This window comes from Mauremys mutica, chromosome 17 (assembly GCF_020497125.1).
Source record: "Mauremys mutica isolate MM-2020 ecotype Southern chromosome 17, ASM2049712v1, whole genome shotgun sequence".
Lineage (NCBI taxonomy): Eukaryota > Metazoa > Chordata > Testudines > Geoemydidae > Mauremys > Mauremys mutica.
This window is the reverse complement of record NC_059088.1, coordinates 9,835,603-9,852,689: the sequence shown is the minus strand read 5'-3', so window position 1 is coordinate 9,852,689 and position 17,087 is coordinate 9,835,603. Positions and strand designations below refer to the sequence as shown.

At 51.9% G+C, this 17,087-nt stretch overlaps 2 protein-coding genes across 3 annotated transcripts in view; both read left to right on the top strand.

Moving 5' to 3' along the window:
• LOC123351333 overlaps nucleotides 1-15,400 on the top strand; it is a 113,441-nt gene extending 98,041 nt beyond the window's left edge. Inside the window, exons 5-6 of the mRNA XM_044990607.1 lie at nucleotides 14,324-14,469; nucleotides 14,617-15,400. Coding sequence (XP_044846542.1) covers nucleotides 14,324-14,469; nucleotides 14,617-14,658 — 188 coding nt within the window. The 3' untranslated portion in view covers nucleotides 14,659-15,400. The remainder of the gene's footprint in view (nucleotides 1-14,323; nucleotides 14,470-14,616) is intronic.
• LOC123351334 (interferon-inducible GTPase 5-like) lies at nucleotides 106-7,573 on the top strand. 2 transcript variants are annotated; one of them, XM_044990609.1, is made up of 2 exons: nucleotides 106-132; nucleotides 5,829-7,573. In XM_044990609.1, exon 2 carries the CDS (start codon nucleotides 5,833-5,835, stop codon nucleotides 7,159-7,161), a length of 1,329 nt encoding a protein of 442 aa, XP_044846544.1. In that variant the 5' UTR covers nucleotides 106-132; nucleotides 5,829-5,832; the 3' UTR covers nucleotides 7,162-7,573. The 2 variants fall into 2 exon arrangements, with proteins under 2 accessions (XP_044846544.1, XP_044846543.1); XM_044990608.1 differs by lacking the exon at nucleotides 106-132 and adding an exon at nucleotides 3,505-3,668.
• Nucleotides 15,401-17,087: the final 1,687 nt, after the last annotated feature.

Sequence of the window (17,087 nt, the reverse complement as noted above, 5' to 3'; positions counted from 1 at the left end):
CAGGAACTCACAGCTGGCTGCAGCTGAGCTTCCAGGAAAGGGAGTGGCTTGAATTTTCCCAGGGCTGCTTTTCTCTGCAGCTTTTGCTTTCCCTTTGACTGCAGAGGGAAGCAGCCAGAGCCCTGCATCAGGGTGAGTCTTGTGCTTCGCGGGGAACGTCCTGCTCGCTGGGGTGGCTGGTAAGAGTTTCTGCCCAGGTAAGGGATTAAATCGCTCCCTCCCAGCTCCTGGAGCTGCTGCCCCCCTTCACTGTTCCTCAATATTTCCCCTCAGGAACCCCCACCCTCCTCATCATGGCAGGGCCGCCCAGAGGGGGGAGCAAGAGGGGCAATTTGCCCCAGGCCCGAGCCCCACAGGGGCCCCCACCAGAGTTTTTCAGGGCCCCTGGAGCGGGGTCCTTCACTCCCTCGGGGGGGCCCAGAAAACTCTTGCGGGGCCGGGCGCAGGAGCTGCTTCTGCTCCCGGTCTTCGCCGGCGGGGGGCCCTTCCGTTCCAGGACCCGCCGCCGAAGTGCCCCGAAGACCTGCGGCGGGGCGCCCCGCCGCCGAAGACCGGGCTGCGCTTCAGGCGGCGGGTCCCGCTTCGGCGGTAATTCGGCGGCGGGGGGGGGGGGGGGGCGCCGCCGGTGTTCGGGGCACTTCGGCGGCGGGTCCCAGAATGGAAGGGCCCCCCGCCGCCGAAGACCCCGGGCCCCCGGAATCCTCTGGGCGGCCCTGCATCATGGTCCCACAACAGCCCCCACACTCCCACCATGGTCCCTCAATGCCACCCTCACAGTCCCTCTCCCTCTCCCTTGTGGTCCCTCAATATCCCCCCTCAGGAGCCCCTGCAGCCCTCCACTGTACCTCTATATCCCCCCTCAGGAACCCTGCCATGCCCCCATGTCCCCTCAATATCTCTCCTCAGGAGTCCCTACTCCCCCCCCCCCGCTTCATGGTCCCTCAATATCCCCTGCAGAATCCCCCACAGTCATCCCCATGGTCCTTTTATATCCCCCCTCAGGAGCCCCTGCGTCCCCCACCACAATTCCTCTATATCCCCCCTCAGGAGCCCCCACCCCGCCTACAACTCCTCAATATCCCCCCTCAGGAGCCCTTGCCCTCATCACCATGGTCCCTGAATATTCCCCCTCTAGAGCCCTCATGTCCCCCCTCACCAACCCTCAGTATCACACCTCAAGACAAGAGGTCTGAGTCTGGTAGTTCGCCCTAGAGCCCCAGAGCCAGAAGCAGTGACTGGACTCTGCCCATTCCCAGCTGCACCAGGGACAGATTGTGTGCCCAGCCGGGGGACTATCTATCTATCTATCTATCTATCTATCTATCTATCTATCAGCTGATCTTCCAGGAAAGGGTGCGGCTGGAAGTTTCCCAGGGCTGCTTTTCTCTGCAGCGTTTGTTTTCCATTTGACTCCGAAGAGGGAGGCAGACAGATCCCTGCATCGGGGGGTCTTGTGCTTCGCAGGGAACGTCCTGCTCGCTGGGGTGACCGCTAGGAGTTTCTGCCCAGGCAGGGCCGGTGCAAGGAAGTTTCGTGCCCTAGGCAAAACTTCCACCTTACTCCCCGTCAGCCCTGTGGCAGCTCCCTGCCCCCCACTCTGCCCTGAGGCATCCCCCCCAGGGCAGCTCCCCCTGCCCTGAGGTGCGTCCCCGTGGCAGCTCCCCCACCCAGGGAGCCATGCAGCACCTCCCCACGCCAGCTCACCTCTGCTCCGCATCGTTCCCAAGCACGCAGCCCCCACTTTAATTCTCCTCCCAGGCTGGTGGTGCCAAACAGCTGATTGGCGCTGCAAGCCTGGGAGGCGGGAGCACTTTCCCAGGGCCCTACTCCTTAGCTGTGTGTGGGGGGAGATATTAGCAGGGCAGGAGGGCACCCTGCTCCCAGGGGAAGCTTGAACCACACAGGGCAGGGGGAGGAGCAGAGAGGATTGACCAGCCCATGAGCTCACCAGGGTGGGGTATGTCTGGGCTTTGGCCCATGTGACAGGGCCCCAATTCTGACTAGGGCTCAGGATACTGCAATGTGGAACCAATCAGTTATGATAATTAGGGACAGTAGCCCTTCCAACCTCTCCGCCCACACACCCACCCACCCACACTTGGATTTGCAGTGGCATGGGATCCCCATTCACTTTCCCCCCAGGCACAGAGGCATTGGTGTCAGAAGTGGGATCCTCTAGAATTTACTCTCATCAGCTCAGGTGTCTCTGCTGGGGTGGTCATGGCAGAGGCAGGCCTGCTTTGCTTCTCCCCTTCTGCCCCACACAAAGTCCCCTGCTAGGGTGGGGTGAGGAGGGAGTTAACACCCCATTCAGGTGCACAGAACAGCTACTCCCTCAAAGTGATGGGTTCAGGCTCTCTGCAGGTTCAGGCAGCAGCCCTGCATTAGCTCAAATGTACCTAAATGTACTCACTTTTTTGACACCAGTCACTAGGGTTAGGAAATTACTCTCTCTGTTTTAGTAACTGAAAGCTGAGATTCTTTGGCAATCAGCTGACAGATGCAGGAATTTACATTTATAATACCTAGGCCTTAAGCCAGCCTTGAGTTCCTACTTGAACTGACGGTTTTAAGTCACCTGTTTATAAACCAACTCAGACTAATGGCGATATCCATTTCCTTCTCTGCGGCAGATGGAGTCTCTCTCAGCTCTGATGAAGGGCATGGACATTGAGTCAGACCCCAAGGGGTTTTTCAATGCTGCGCTACAGGTGTATGAGAAATTAATGGAGCTTTTCAAGGATGGAGGCCAGGTAGAGGCAGCCTCCAAAGCTCAGGAGGATCTGGACTCGCTGTAAAACACCAAGCTCAACATTGCTGTCACGGGGGAGACGGGCTCTGGAAAATCCTCCTTCATCAACGCTCTCTGCGGTTTGGGTTCTGAAGTTCAAGGTGCAGCTCAGACTGGGGTCATAGAAACCACAACAGAGCCGACGGCTTATCCCCATCCAAGCTACCCGAATGTGATCCTGTGGGACCTGCCGGGGATCGGGGCGATGGATTTTCGACCAGAGAGATACCTCCAGAAGGTGAATTTCAGCCGCTATGACTTCTTTGTCATCGTTGCTTCGGAGCGGTTCCGATCCAGCCACGCCGACCTGGCCTGGGAGATCCAGAGGATGGAGAAGAAGTTCTATTTTGTGCGCTGCAAAGTGGATGAAGACTTGGCCAACGCAAGAAGGGCTCATCCTCAAGCCTATGTCGAAGAGAATGTTCTCCAGAGGATCAGGGAGAATGCCAGGAAATGCCTGAGAGATCAAGGAGCAATCAACCCCCAGGTCTTTCTTCTCTCCAACTGGGACTTAGGCCAGTATGATTTTCCCTTGCTGGAGGAGACTCTGGAGAAGGACCTCCCCTATCTACAGAAACGTGTGTTCCTGCTCAGTCTCTCCAACTTCTCTCTGGAAATCAGAGAGAAAAAGAAATCTGCTCTGCGTGGGCACTAATGGAAAATATCCCTGGTGTTGGTTTTTATCAATGTCCTTCCCATGGAGGGTGTCTCTCTCGCCTGTGATGTTGGCCTCCTGTTGGTATCCATGATCGCCTTCTACAAACAATTCTGCCTTGACGATGATTCCTTAGCTAAGCTGGCCAGGCGGGCTGGGAAGCTTGTCGCAGAGCTCAAGGCTGTGATCATCTCACCGCAAGGGGAAGTTCTCACCCGAGATGTATTAATGAATACAATTATTTATAAATTAAATTATTAATAATCATAATTAATAATAATGGACATGAAGATTGTCCAGGTTGGGTGCAGCCTCACCCGCGCAGTTGAATGATGCTTTGACCTCATCCCAGTGATTAGCACCGTGGGTGCAGCCGGGTCCCCAGCTCTACTGCTGGGTGGCTTGTTAATCTTGGAGAAGTCACTTCCCTTCTCCGTATCTCAGTTTCTCAATCTGTAGACGCAGGATAATGATACTGACCTCCTTTGTAGAGCGCTTTGAGACCTGTGGATGAAAACTGCCATAGAAGAGCGAGGGATTATTAGTGTTGTAGTTATTATGATTACGGTAGGATGTAGAGACATCAGTTGTATATCAGTAAACCATTGTGCTAGGCATGATACAGACATGTAAGAAAATGTACAAAAGCAAGACAGGCCAAGAGGAAGACTGGTCTTGTGGTTAATACACTGGCCTGGAGCTCACAAGACCCTAGTCAAATGGTGGGGAAATCTAGGGGTCAGAATCTCCACTGGAGTCAACGGGCCAGATCCCCAGCCAGGGTCAATAGGCCATAGCTCCATTGAAGTCAATGGGGCCAGATCCCAGCTGGGGTCAATGGGCCGTAGCACCATTGGAGTCAATGGGGCCAGATCCCAGCTGGGGTGAATGGGCCGTAGCACCACTGGAGTCAGTAGGAGCAGATCTTAGCTGGGATGAATGGGCCGTAGCACCATTGGAGTCAATGGGGCCAGATCCCAGCTGGGGTGAATGGGCCGTAGCACCACTGGAGTCAGTAGGAGCAGATCTTAGCTGGGATGAATGGGCCGTAGCTCCATTGGAGTCAATGGGGCCAGATCCCAGCTGGGGTCAATGGGCCGTAGCACCATTGGAGTCAATGGGGCCAGATCCCAGCTGGGGTGAATGGGCCGTAGCACCACTGGAGTCAGTAGGAGCAGATCTTAGCTGGGATGAATGGGCCGTAGCACCATTGGAGTCAATGGAGCCAGATCCCAGCTGGGGTGAATGGGCCGTAGCACCATTGGAGTCAGTAGGAGCAGATCTTAGCTGGGGTGAATGGGCCGTAGCTCCATTCGAGTCAATGGGGCCAGATCCCAGCTGGGGTCAATCGGCTGTGATTCCACTGGGGTTCTCAAACATCTTAAGCATTATTAATAATTATTTTACTCTTTAAAATACCGGCTTAATGAGATCGGTGGAGTTTTACACCAGAGGTGAATCTGGGCCAATGGGTAAAACCAAGTACTTAGCAAGGCTTCAGATGAGAACATAGGCATTGCCTGTGTCCCAGCATGCTCTAGCCTTGTCATCTCAATAGCTCAGTGGCCTTATGGGTGTGATGAAGGCTGGTTTTCATTGTCCACTAATAGAGTCCGATTTTTTGTTGTTAAAAAAAATCCATAATTGCCGAAAACCAAAATATTTTGTCTTGGAAGGGCAGCTGCAATACCTCATGGGAGCTGTCGTTCATTTCCCTCATGTCCCCTTTCTTTTCTATGGGTGAGGATACCAGACTGGACTACATTCCCCATGACGCACTATGGTGAGAGGTTCTGTTCATTTTCTGCCTCGCTCTCTCTCCAAGAGGGGAAAAGTGTGGTGCATTTTGGGAAACGTAGTCCAACCCTGGTCTATAGTAGCAAATGGGGGGCTTGAGGCACCTGAACTACAACTCCCATGAGGCATCACAAAAGCATTTCCAAAACAAAATATTTCGGTTCATGATTTTTTTAGCAAACAATTATTTTTTTTTGCAGACCCTTCCATTTTCTAACTGTAGTTATTAACTATGTGTATTAGTGCCCAGCATAATGAGGCCCCAATCTGGGATCTGATACCATGGAGGTGCTGATCTCAGTTGGGGTTTGTGCAGCATGCGGTACAGTGGAGGCTTCAATCTTGGTCTGGTTCTGTGGAGCCCCTGGCATAGTGAGGGCTCTGATTTTGGGGGGCACCTCTGCAGTGACAGCGAGCTAATCTCAAGTGGGGTCATTTCTGTAAATTAAATAATTAATAATCATAATTAATAATAATGGACAACTTAGACAGTCCCAGTTCAGTACCCTAACAACTGGACTGCAGCTGGTTGGGTGAAAGATGAGCATGACTAGCATATTTCTCTTCTCTTCCCCACACCCCCAGGGAGATGGCTGCTACAGAAGAGGCATCAAGGAGCCTATTTCAAGATCTGGATGTTAAACTCCCTGGTATGTCCGAGAAGGATGTTGAAGAGCTAAAGGCTGCCATTGAAACAGGGAACCTTTCGGAAGCAGCTCAAAAAGCACAGGAGGCCCTGGAGCTGTCAAAAAACACCAAGCTAAACATCGCAATCACGGGGGAGTCGGGATCTGGGAAATCGTCCTTCATCAACGCCATGCTGGGCTTAGCCGACGATGATGAAGGAGCGGCCGAGGTTGGCATCACAGAAACAACAACAGAGACAATCGTTTATCTGCATCCCACGCTCCCCAATGTGAAGATGTGGGACTTGCCTGGGATCGGGACTCCAAGTTTCCGGCCTGACACCTACCTTCAACAGGTCAGCTTTGCCCGCTATGACTTCTTCATCATTGTCACTTCGAAGCGCTTCAGATCCTGTAACGCAGACCTGGCCCAGGAGATCCAGAAGATGGGGAAGAAGTTCTACTTTGTGCGCTCCAAAGTGGACGAGGACTTGAGAAACGAAAGTAGAAAAAGAAACTACGACCAGGAGACCACCTTGCAGACAATCCGAGACGACTGTGTGGAGAAGCTGAGGAGTGAAGGGGTAAATTCCCCGCAGGTTTTCCTCATTTCCAGGTGGGAATTTGACCAATACGATTCTCCCCAACTGCAGGAAACTCTGGCCAACGAACTGGACTCTCACAAGAGACACATTTTCCTCTTGGCACTTCCCAACATCTCAAGGCCAATCCTGGATAAGAAAAAAGAAGCCCTGAAGAACCAGGTCTGGAAACGAGCCCTGAAGTCGTGCGCCATTGCCGCTGTTCCCATCCCCCACCTCTCTGTCTCATGTGACGTTGACATCCTGGTGGAATCCATGACCGAGTACTGCAAAGTCTTCGGTTTGGATGAAGAATCCCTTGTTAAACTCTCCATACAGGTCAGGAAACCCGTGTCTCAGTTGAAGGATGTGATCAAGACGCCATTGGCCAAGGAAATATCAAGAGAAGATGCTTTGGAACTGCTGAGCAAGTTTTCAAGTTGTGCAATGAGCTCATATCTCTATGAGCCTTTTAAATTACCTAAGTCTACTCGTTTTGACTGGGAGCAAGTGGACAAGAAGATGGGTGAAATTATGATAAATATTAAAAAGTACATAAGCCTCCTACCAGTGTGTGGAACCCTCCTAGCTGCAGAGATCTCGTTGCTAGCCACATTCAGTGCCCTGTATGCCTTTCTGGAAGGTGTTGCTGGGGATGCTCACCGGGTGCTCACCGAGGCTCTGGAGGTGGCAGAGAAAAAGTCAGTTTAGTGGCATTGGGGAGGATGGTCTTGCAGTCAGAGTGTTGGAGTGTGACTCAGGAGACATCGGTTGTGTTCCTAGTTCTACCTAAGCCTGCCTGTGTGAGCTTTATCACATCTAGTCATCTCTGTGCCTCAGTTTCCCTTGCCTATAACATGGGGAGAATAATATTTTGTAGACTTTGTAAATTGGTTGGGGCCAGAAGTCACCTACTACAGGACAGGAACAACAAAGAAAATAACAGAACGCCACTAACTGTCACCTTCAGCCTCTAACTAAAACCTCCCCAACGTATCTTCAAGGATCTACAACCTATCCTGGAGGACAATCCCTCACTCTCATAGAGATTGGGAGACAGGCCAGTCCTTACTTACAGACAGCCCCCCAACCCGAAGCAAATATTCACTGGCAACTACACACCACACAAAAAAGACACTAACCCAGGAACCAATCCCTGCAACAAACCCCATTGCCAACTCTGTCTGCATATCTATTCAAGGGACACCATCATAGGACCTAACCACATCAGCCACGGCATCAGGGGCTCATTCACCTGCACATCTACCATTGTGATATATGCCATCATGTGCCAGCAATGCCCCTCTGCCATGTACATTGGCCAAACCGGACAGTCTCTACGCAACAGAATAAATGGACAGAAATCAGACATCAAGAATTGTAACATTTGAAAACCAGTAGGAAAACACTTCAATCTCCCTGGATACTCAATAACGGACTTAAAATTGGCCATTCTTCAACAAAACAACTTCAGAAACAGACTCCAACAAGAAACTGCAGAACTGGAATTAATTTGCAAATTAAATTAGGCCTCAATAAAGACTGGGAGTGGATAAGTCACTACAAAAAGTAATTTTCCCTCTGCTGATACTCACAACTCCCATCTTTTCATGTGTTATATTATATATTCTGCTTATTGTATTTTTCACTCCATGCATCCGATGAAGTGGGTTTTAGCCCACGAAAGCTTATGCTTATGCTCAAACTTAAGCCCAAATAAATTTGTTAGTCTCTAAGGTGTTGTTTTTGCTGATACAGACTAACACAGCTACCCCTCTGAAATGTGTCTCCCTCTGTGTCTGTGCAGCACCTGGTGCAACGGGGCCCTGATCTGGGTCAGGATTGTAGAGATATGTTTGTTGAGGATTATAATTTAGAGACGCTCCCACATAATGGACTGTATTATGAATGCAGGGATTTAGTGATGAACCCTGGAAGCTGGGTTGAGAACCCAGTATAGTTGTGCACAGCAGGTTACCACAGACAGAAGCTTTCTAGTTTGTTTTATTAAAAGTTGCATTCCTGTGTCGTTCACTGGTTTGTATGAGAAGGAGACTGCAGTTATCATGAAAGTAATTCCTGTGTTTGAAACTGAAAGCAGAGGCTAGAGGAGTGGAGCAGCAAACAGAGAAGAACAAAGGCTTGTGTATGTATTTTAAGAGCACAATAGTAGCTTGACTAGTTAAGAAGGGATAAAAAGCCAAAAATGGATGTGCTGCAATCTCCATCCAGTCTGCGGTTGTCAGGCAATGTTACAGGGAACTGGAAAAAATTCCTATACAGATTTGAATTGTATTTAGCAGCCACAGGGGCAGAGGAGAAAAATTATAAAATCGAATCCTCAAATCTTTTTACATGTTGTCGGAGGGGGCATTGGGTATTTATAACAACTTTAAGTTTGAAAAAGGTGGAAGCATGATGTTTAGTAAAATACTGACTGAATTTGAGGAACATTGCATGCCAAATAGCAATGAGACCTTTGAGAGAGAGAGATTTTTAAATATGCATGCAAAAAATGGAGGGCACCACAGAGCAATATGTCACAGAATTAAGGAAGCTCAGTAACACCTGTGACTATGGTGAGTTGACAGATCAGAGATAGAATCATTTGTACTCTAAAAACAAGGTGTTAAGAGACCGACTGGTCCGTGAAGGAGATTTAACTTTAGAGAAAACTCTCCAGATCTGCAGGGCAGCAGGAAGTGTGAAAGCACAAGCCAAGGAGCTGAATTCACCAGAAGGAGGTATCCATGGACTAAGTACAAAAGAATCGAGCCAGAACAGGTCAAATCCCAACGTGGAACCACTGGCTCTGAAAACCACTGCTGGGTGGGGGGAGGCTGGGTAAAGAGTTATGTGTAGGGTTACCATATTTCAAGTTCCCAAACAGGACCGTGTGGGGGAATAGTTGGGGAGTGCTGGAGAGATTGTGTGAGGGGTGTTGCGTGTTGGAGGTGTCTGGGTGTACTGGGTGGGAATATTTGGGTGGTGCTGGAGAGGCTCTCTCTCGAGGTGGGGGGCAGTGTCATTGCCTGTCATGGTGGCGCGTGCAGACCTGGGACGCAGCGCCTGCCTGTCAGTCAGCACCTTCCTTTGGGCGTCTCCCCATGTCCAGAGCGGGGAGCTGGGCCGGGCCTGTCACCCCTCCCGGCCGAGCTGGGCCGGGCTCTGAGGCACCGGTTGGGCAGGCGGCCCGGCAAGAGGCGCTTTGCGGCTCCGCTTACCTGGCAGGCCGGGCGGGATCCGGCAGCTGCGGCGGCAGGGGAGGGACCAGTCGGGGCGCCGAGGTGGATCTTTCTCTGCTCCAGTGAGCAAGGAAACTGACATATGGTCAACCTGCCCTCCAGGAGCTCCTGCCTTCCCTTCTCCTCAATATCTCCCCACTGGAGCCCCTACCGCCCCTCAATTTCCCCATCAGGAGCCCCCGATGTCCCCCCTCATGGTCCCTCTAACCCCCGCAGCAGCCCCTGCCATCTCCCCATGGTCCCTCAATACCCACCCCCGGAGCCCCCAATACTCCCTCTATCTCCCCATAGTTTATCCTGGTATCTCCCTTGCACTTCCAACAGTCCAAAGGGTTTTGGGGAAAAGGGCTGTGAGGTGGGGCAGCCTCCCCATCTGTTCTTTGTGTTCCTGCCTTTTCCAGATTTCCTTAGTAATGTCCCCCTGGTACAGCCCCAGGGTCTCCAGCCCGGCACAGCCGCAGTCGGGACAGACCCCCTAATGGACACAGGCCCTAAGTGCCTGGCTCTGGCCCTCTCCGTCCCATTCTCCTCCCCTCCCACAGATCTGCCCCCTCCATGGTCTCCAGGCTCTCTTGGTCCCTGCTGGGCTCCCTCCCTTCTCGGGACATCCCGCTCCATCCTCGGGACTCTCTTCCTCACCCTCTCCCGATATCCTGGCCTTGACTCCTCCCCCAGTTCTCTCTTCCCACCCAGGGTCTCCCTATTTCTCTGCCTCCCCCTCTTAACTCTACCTCCCAGCCCTCCTTCGGGTGTCCCTTCCCCACACTGGAGTTCCCCTCTTTCTCCTCCTCCTTGTCATCCCCCCCTTAGCGGTTCTGCCCCCAGCACCCTCCTTCCCTTGGCCTCCCCTCTTCCACCCCAGGACTTTCCCCCATTGCTGAGTGACCTCAGCTCTTAGCTCACGAGCACCCAGCCACTTCCCCATTCGGTGCCACTGGGTGTGTCGCCACTCGCATCACCCCAGACCCAAACAGTGGCCCATTCTGCCTCCAGCCCCTCCCCACTCCCCCTTTACTTTCCCACATGGCCCCATCACTGCCCTGTCGCAACTCTCCAGCCTTTGCAGCTGACAATTCCCGAGCACCAGAGATGTCTTCCCCCAGCACCTCCTTGTTCCTCTCTGCACCCAGATTCCAGCTTCACCGCAAGCCCCCAAATACTCACTAATTCATTCTGTGTCCCACCAACCCCACATCTGCCAGATCACTCCCCTGCCTGGGCGCACACCCCGACCGACACACAGCGATGCTGATTTAACTTTCAAGTGTGGGGATAGTTCCTTAAACTCCTACGTGGAGTGAGATCAGGCTTGGGGGTGGGGCGCTCTCAGGACTTTTGATATTTTCAATGTGCTGTAACTCTCGAGTGCTTTGAGAGCGAAGTCACTGGGGTCCTCGCTGACCCGGTGTTCCTAGCATGGGCAGTGGGTGAAGTTTCCCCTTGGGGAGACGAGCCCCCGAGCTGCCTCTTCAGGCTGAGGCCCCACCCCTGCTCATTACTCTCAGCCCCCTCTGTGCCCCGGCCAGAGGGCAGGGGGTGGGGCTGAGAGCCGGCCACCTCCCCACTATGGCCCTGGCCAGGGTGGAGGGGGTCTGAGAGCTCGGTCCTGGCTGGGGTCCGGCTCTCAGCCCGGCCGGGACCATGGCAGACCTTTCGGCCCTGGCCAGAGCTCGGAGCCCTTCGTCCATTCCGCCCCTTCTGCCCAGGGCCAGACCCCATTTGACCCTTCCCACAGCCTCAACCCTGGTCCGCTTATGGCCCCTTCCCATTCCACCCCTTCCCCCTGTGCAGTAATCTGCCACAGCCCCCCACCCCCACCCCACCTAGCTTTCCAGCCAGCCAGTTATCCCCAAAGAGGTTCATAGATTCTTAGGCCAGAAGGGGCCTTTGTGACCTTCTGGATAACACAGGTCAGAAAGTGTCTCCAAAATAATCCCTGCAGCAGATCTTCTAGGAAAACTTCCCATCTTGGGTTAAAAGTTGCCAGCGATGGAGAATCCACCACGCCCCTGAGTAAGTCGTTCTGATTGTTAATTACTCTCGCTGCCGTTAAAAAGCCCAGAGCCCCCACAACGTAGGTGACTCAGGGGCATGTGTATAAGTGACTGGGGCACTCAGGAGGGCCCAAACACTGATTCGAGGTCTAGGGCGGCTCAAGACAAGAGGTCTGAGTCTGGTAGTTTGCCCTAGAGTCCCGAGCCAGAAGCAGTGACTGGACTCTGCACTGTCCCAGTGGCTCACAAACACATTGGGGAGACCCAGCAGTTGGGTCTACTGATGACAGACCCCTGGCTGGACAGTGGGTGACAGCAGGGCCTGTTTGTAACATCTGCCCCTAGTCGCTAAGAGCCAGAATTTGGATTAAACGCAGAAGCAGGAGGTTTAAGAGCCTTTCCAGTTTTTTTGTTAGCATCAATTATAACTCTGGATTGTCTTGATACCCATCTAACTATCCGGTGCAAATCTGCAGGGCTGAGGGGGAGATGGAGTCACAACTGGGGTCCAGCTGATGCCCCTTCGCTCCGTGTTTTCCTAAGAGCAATAAAAGTCACATGCACAAAGTGTCAGATCCAACTGACTGGGAGTTTATTAAAAGACAAAAGTGTTGCGCTAAGATCGGCAGTGATGACAAAACCACAAGCAGCGAATACACAGAGCAAAGAGATGCAATCACATGAATTACCGACTGTGGAATACAGAGCAAATAATTTGCAATAGGCTGGTGCATGGCATCATATGAACCAATCGTCATCAGAGCCCGACACATCGCAATTACAATCTGCAAATCCCAGGTGAGTCTGAGCGCTGTGGGGTAATTCCCTGACCCCAGGCCAACCTAAACTCCACAGTAAACAAACACCATCAGCACCAAAACCACCATCAGCAGCAGCTCAAACTGCAGCTCGGGCCCATAAGAAAAATCTCACATCAGCAATTTAACTCGTAATCCTCTGATATGGGTTTAGGAGCCAGATGCTTCCAAACTCCGCTCAGGGTACAACTTAGTTACAGGGCTAATAACAGCCTCTAGCACAAGGATGGCAGACGGAGAAAAGAATTATTAGCGAACCTCTGTTATGAGACCTGTTAAACAGATCCCCAGAGCAGGTCAATGGGATTGGATCAGTGGAGCGAGGTGTATTACTGGGGATCTGTGCTTGGGGGTTTCTAACCAAGTCTGTTTCCCTGGGGCGCAGGGACCCGCATTAGAGCAGCGTTGAGTTGAGAGCTGACCCCATGGCACCTGAGCAGGTTACAGGTCTCGGTCGATATCTTACTGCTCAGAAATCTATTTTTAATGGTTTCCTTTTAATTAATTGTGTTCACACACTTTGGGTTGAATTGGTCTAACCCAGGATTGAATGGCAAAGGGAAAAGGACTCAGGAAAAGAACACAAGCTGGAAGGAGCTGGTTCCGGTTTCAGGTATTTTCTGATCACGTTTTGCACTGTGATAACAGCTCTGCTGGCTTGTCACTGTCAGATTCTGCACCTGTTTACACCGCATGCAATAGGCCACATCCTCAGCTGGTGTCAATCGCTCCATTGGACTCAAGGAATCTCCACTGATTTACACAGAGAAAATTAAAATATATTTTAAAAATCTTGCTTGATGTTTTTAATTAATTTAGATCAGGACCTTTTGAGCTGGTATTTGCCCTGCTGCTGTCCCTCAACTTATCCCAGCTGGGGCTTGGCTTAAAAAAATTGGGGCCAGGGAACTGTACCTCAGTTTTGCCTGTTCCCCCCACTAGAAATACATCTTTGTATTTTAAAGCTCAAACTCTGGAGATCTTTTTCAATATTGTTTTTTCTTTTGTTGCATGAAATCTGAGTACTGAAGAATTTGCCATAGTCCCCTGGTTGACGCCAATCTCCATCTGCCAGAGGCGTGTATCAATTTACTGGTCTTTTGTTGCTGTTATTCATTTGTTTTCTCTCTCCAAGGCCTTGATCAGGACTCTTTGGGCGTCTTCAGCGACATCATCCAAAAAGTTGTTCAGCATTCTGTATGTCACTGTGAAAGACCTCTCTGCAGCAAATACGGTTCCACCCACCGGTATCATGCTGATAAAATGTTTAGCTAAAATTAGACCCTTTCCTGCAGCCTTAGTCAGCTGCTCCTCAGCCGTTTCTTTTGAGATATTTTTGGCCAGTGGGCACTTGATCACGCCCTTCAGCTCAGCAACAGACTTCCGAACCTGGCTAGCGAGTGCATAGAGGGAAATGTCGTCCAGCCCAAAGCTCTCACAATACTCTCTCATGTTCTTCACCAGGATGCTAACGTCGCACTTCACCGAGAGAGCCGGGAGAGGAACAGCTGCGATGGCGCACGACTTCAGGGCTTGTTTCCAGATCTGTCTGTGCAAAGCTTTTTTTTTCTTTTCCAAGATTGGTTCGGAAAGGTTGGGCAGGGCCAGGAGGAAAAGGTGTTTCTTGTGACTTCCCAGTTCCTTCAGCAACTTTTTCTGCAGTTTGGGAGAATCGTATTTCTGAAATTCCCTGCTTGACACAAGGAAAACCTTTGGGGAGCTCATCCCTTCTCTGCACAGGTGTTTGATGCAGTCGTTCCTCATTTTGTCCAGGGTTTTCTCCTCATCGAAATTCTTTTTTTCTTTCTCATTGTAGATGTCCAAGTCCACCTTGGAGCGCACAAAGTAAAACTTCTTCCCCATCCTCCGGATCTCCTGGGCCAGTTTAGCATGGTTGGCTCTGAACCGCTCCGAAGCAATGACGATGAAGAAGTCATAGCGATTGAATGTCACCTGCTCCAGGTAAGTGTCTGGCCGAAAATCTGGGGTCCCGATGCCTGGCAGGTCCCAGAAGATCACATTGGGGTATTTAAAATGCTGGTACCGCTCTGGTTCTTTGGTTGTCTCTACCACCCCGGTCTCAGCAGCTTCTTTGTCTTCATCTCCCAGGCCCCGGAGGGCATTGAGGAAGGACGATTTCCCAGATCCTGACTCCCCTGTGATCGCGATGTTGAGCTCGGTGTTGTTAAACAACTCGTCAGACTTCTGCACCACACACGCTGCTCCTGAGAGGTCTCCTGCTTCGAGAGCAGCCTTGATCTCATCAGTTTCCTCCTCAGACAGACCAGGAAGTATATTTCTGTCTTTTGAAAATTTGTTACCAGGGATAAATTTTGATTCTTCCATCTTCCTATGGAGAAAAAACAAAAATTACACAGTCTTTTTACTCCCACAGAACAAAGTCATCTGGGAATTTTAATCTGCAAGGAGTAAAAAAAAGAAAAAAAAGTTACATAGTTACTATCTGTGGGGGGAGGGTACCGATGATTTCATTTCCCTCCCCTAGCAGCTAGCGGATAGAACAGTAGACTGGGACTCAGTGGACCTGCGTTCTATTCCCACTCTGCCAATGGTGTGCAACTCACTGCCACGTGCCTCAGTTTCTCTTTCTGTATAAGGGGGCTAATGGTAAGCGCTTTAGAGAAGGGGTGGGCAAACTTTTTGGCCCGAGGGCCACATCAGGATTCAAAATTGTATGTTCCCCATCTGTAAAATGGGGATATTGAAAAGCACTTTAGACCTACTGATGGAAAAGCATGATATAAAAGTCAGGTATTCTTATTGATCATACGTGTCCTGTACTTCCCATGGGGCTGGCACGCTCTCCCCTTTGCCCAGCACCTCTGAGAACCGACAGTTCTAGTCCAGCTCCTAGTCCAAGCCATGCTCCATGTCACCCGCAGCGTAGCCTGTTTGTGCTGTGTCCCCACACCGCCCTCCAGCTGCTGGGCCTCCCCCTTTGAATCACCCCTTCTCCAGCCTCACAGCCGGCCCAGGGGTGGCATTGTGCCTCAGGCTGCTGGTTCACCCTCGACAGGGACAGGGTTTGTTGGCTCCGTCGCAGAGTCACGTCTGCTGCAGACGGATGTGTAGAGTCTCTTCCCAGATTGGGGGTAGGGGACTCTGCACCTCCACCCGATGGCTAAGGGTGACGTATCTGGGTGTGAGGGGAGGGAAATGGAGGTATCCGTATCCTCCCCCCACAGACACCCCCCATCCCTTCAAGTCCTCCCCATGCTGGTGTCCCCTCTGCTGCCTCCCCGGTCAGGGGCAGGGACCCCCAAGTCCTCACCTTCCCCATGCGGTGCCCAGCCATGGGGCAGAGCCTCCAGTCTCCCCCTTCCTGCCCATTCCCCCCGATTCTGCTGCTTCAGGTCAGAGCTGCGCAGTAGGAGATATGGGAGGAGGGTTCAGCTGTGCCCCTCCAAAGCCCTGTGTCTTCATGTGCCCCCATCACTTTCCCCCCTTCCAAAAATGCCCTCGCTGACTCCACGTCAGTCCCTGCATCCTCTTCCCTGCTCCTCAGCCCTGACAATGCCTGACCCCCGCACACCCCTACCCACCTCCCGGCCCAGGGTGTGCTGGGCAGCAGAGAGATGGGAGACAAGGAGGGGGAGAGCCGGGCCGTGGGCCATGGGGGTGCTGGAAAATGATCTTTCAAACAAAGCCAGGGAAATGGACTGCTCCCAAAGTTTGTAGGTGCAGCATTAAGGTGGCCTGGAGGTGCCCTTCCAGAACGTGGAAAGTGGCTAAACGTAAACCTCTGACAAGCAGGATGTGATGAGTTAAAAATATACCCCAGCCCCACAATACAACCTTCATTCTGCTGCTGTCACTTACCTCTCAGGGAGCCCTGCATACCCTGGTCCCTACGCCACCGGACACCCCATATTCCCCACAGCAAGAAGGCCCCCTGCACGGCTGCTGCTGCAGGTTACCAAGCTCAGTGTTGGATCTCACGGTACGTCCACCCCTCTCCTCACCTCACAGCGACAGCTCAGCCCCCTGCTCCAGCAACTCGTCCTTCCTTCAGCCCGGCTGCACCTGCCCCAGCGAACGAGGTGTGTGCAGATGGGTGCTGGAAATCAGAACTGGAACTCAGCGCAAACAACGACATTCTTTTCAGTTTCTGGCACCACCCTTGCTCAACAAATCCCAGGTTTCCAATTTCAGGGAGGCTGTTAAGGTGGCTACTGATCTCCTAACCCCTGTGTTTGCCCTTGGTTCAGCTCTGACCTGCCACACGACCTGCTGCTGTGGTCAGAGGCCTCCATTGTTTGCAGCTGTTCTACAGCAAAGAGGCTCAACCGTTGGGTAAAAGTCAGCATGGTTTCTGTAAAGGGAAATCACATCTTAGTAATAGGAATTATTTGAAGGGGTCAACAAACATGTGGATAAGGGGGATGCAGTGGCCACAACAGGCAGAGGGGTAGCTCAGTTGTTTAAACATTGGACTGCTAAACCCCAGGGTTGTGTGCTCAGTCCTTGAGGGGGCCACTTTAGGAATCTGGGGGAAAATCAATAGTTGGTCCTGCTAGTGAAGGCACAGGGTTGGATTCAATGACCTTTCAGAGTCCCTT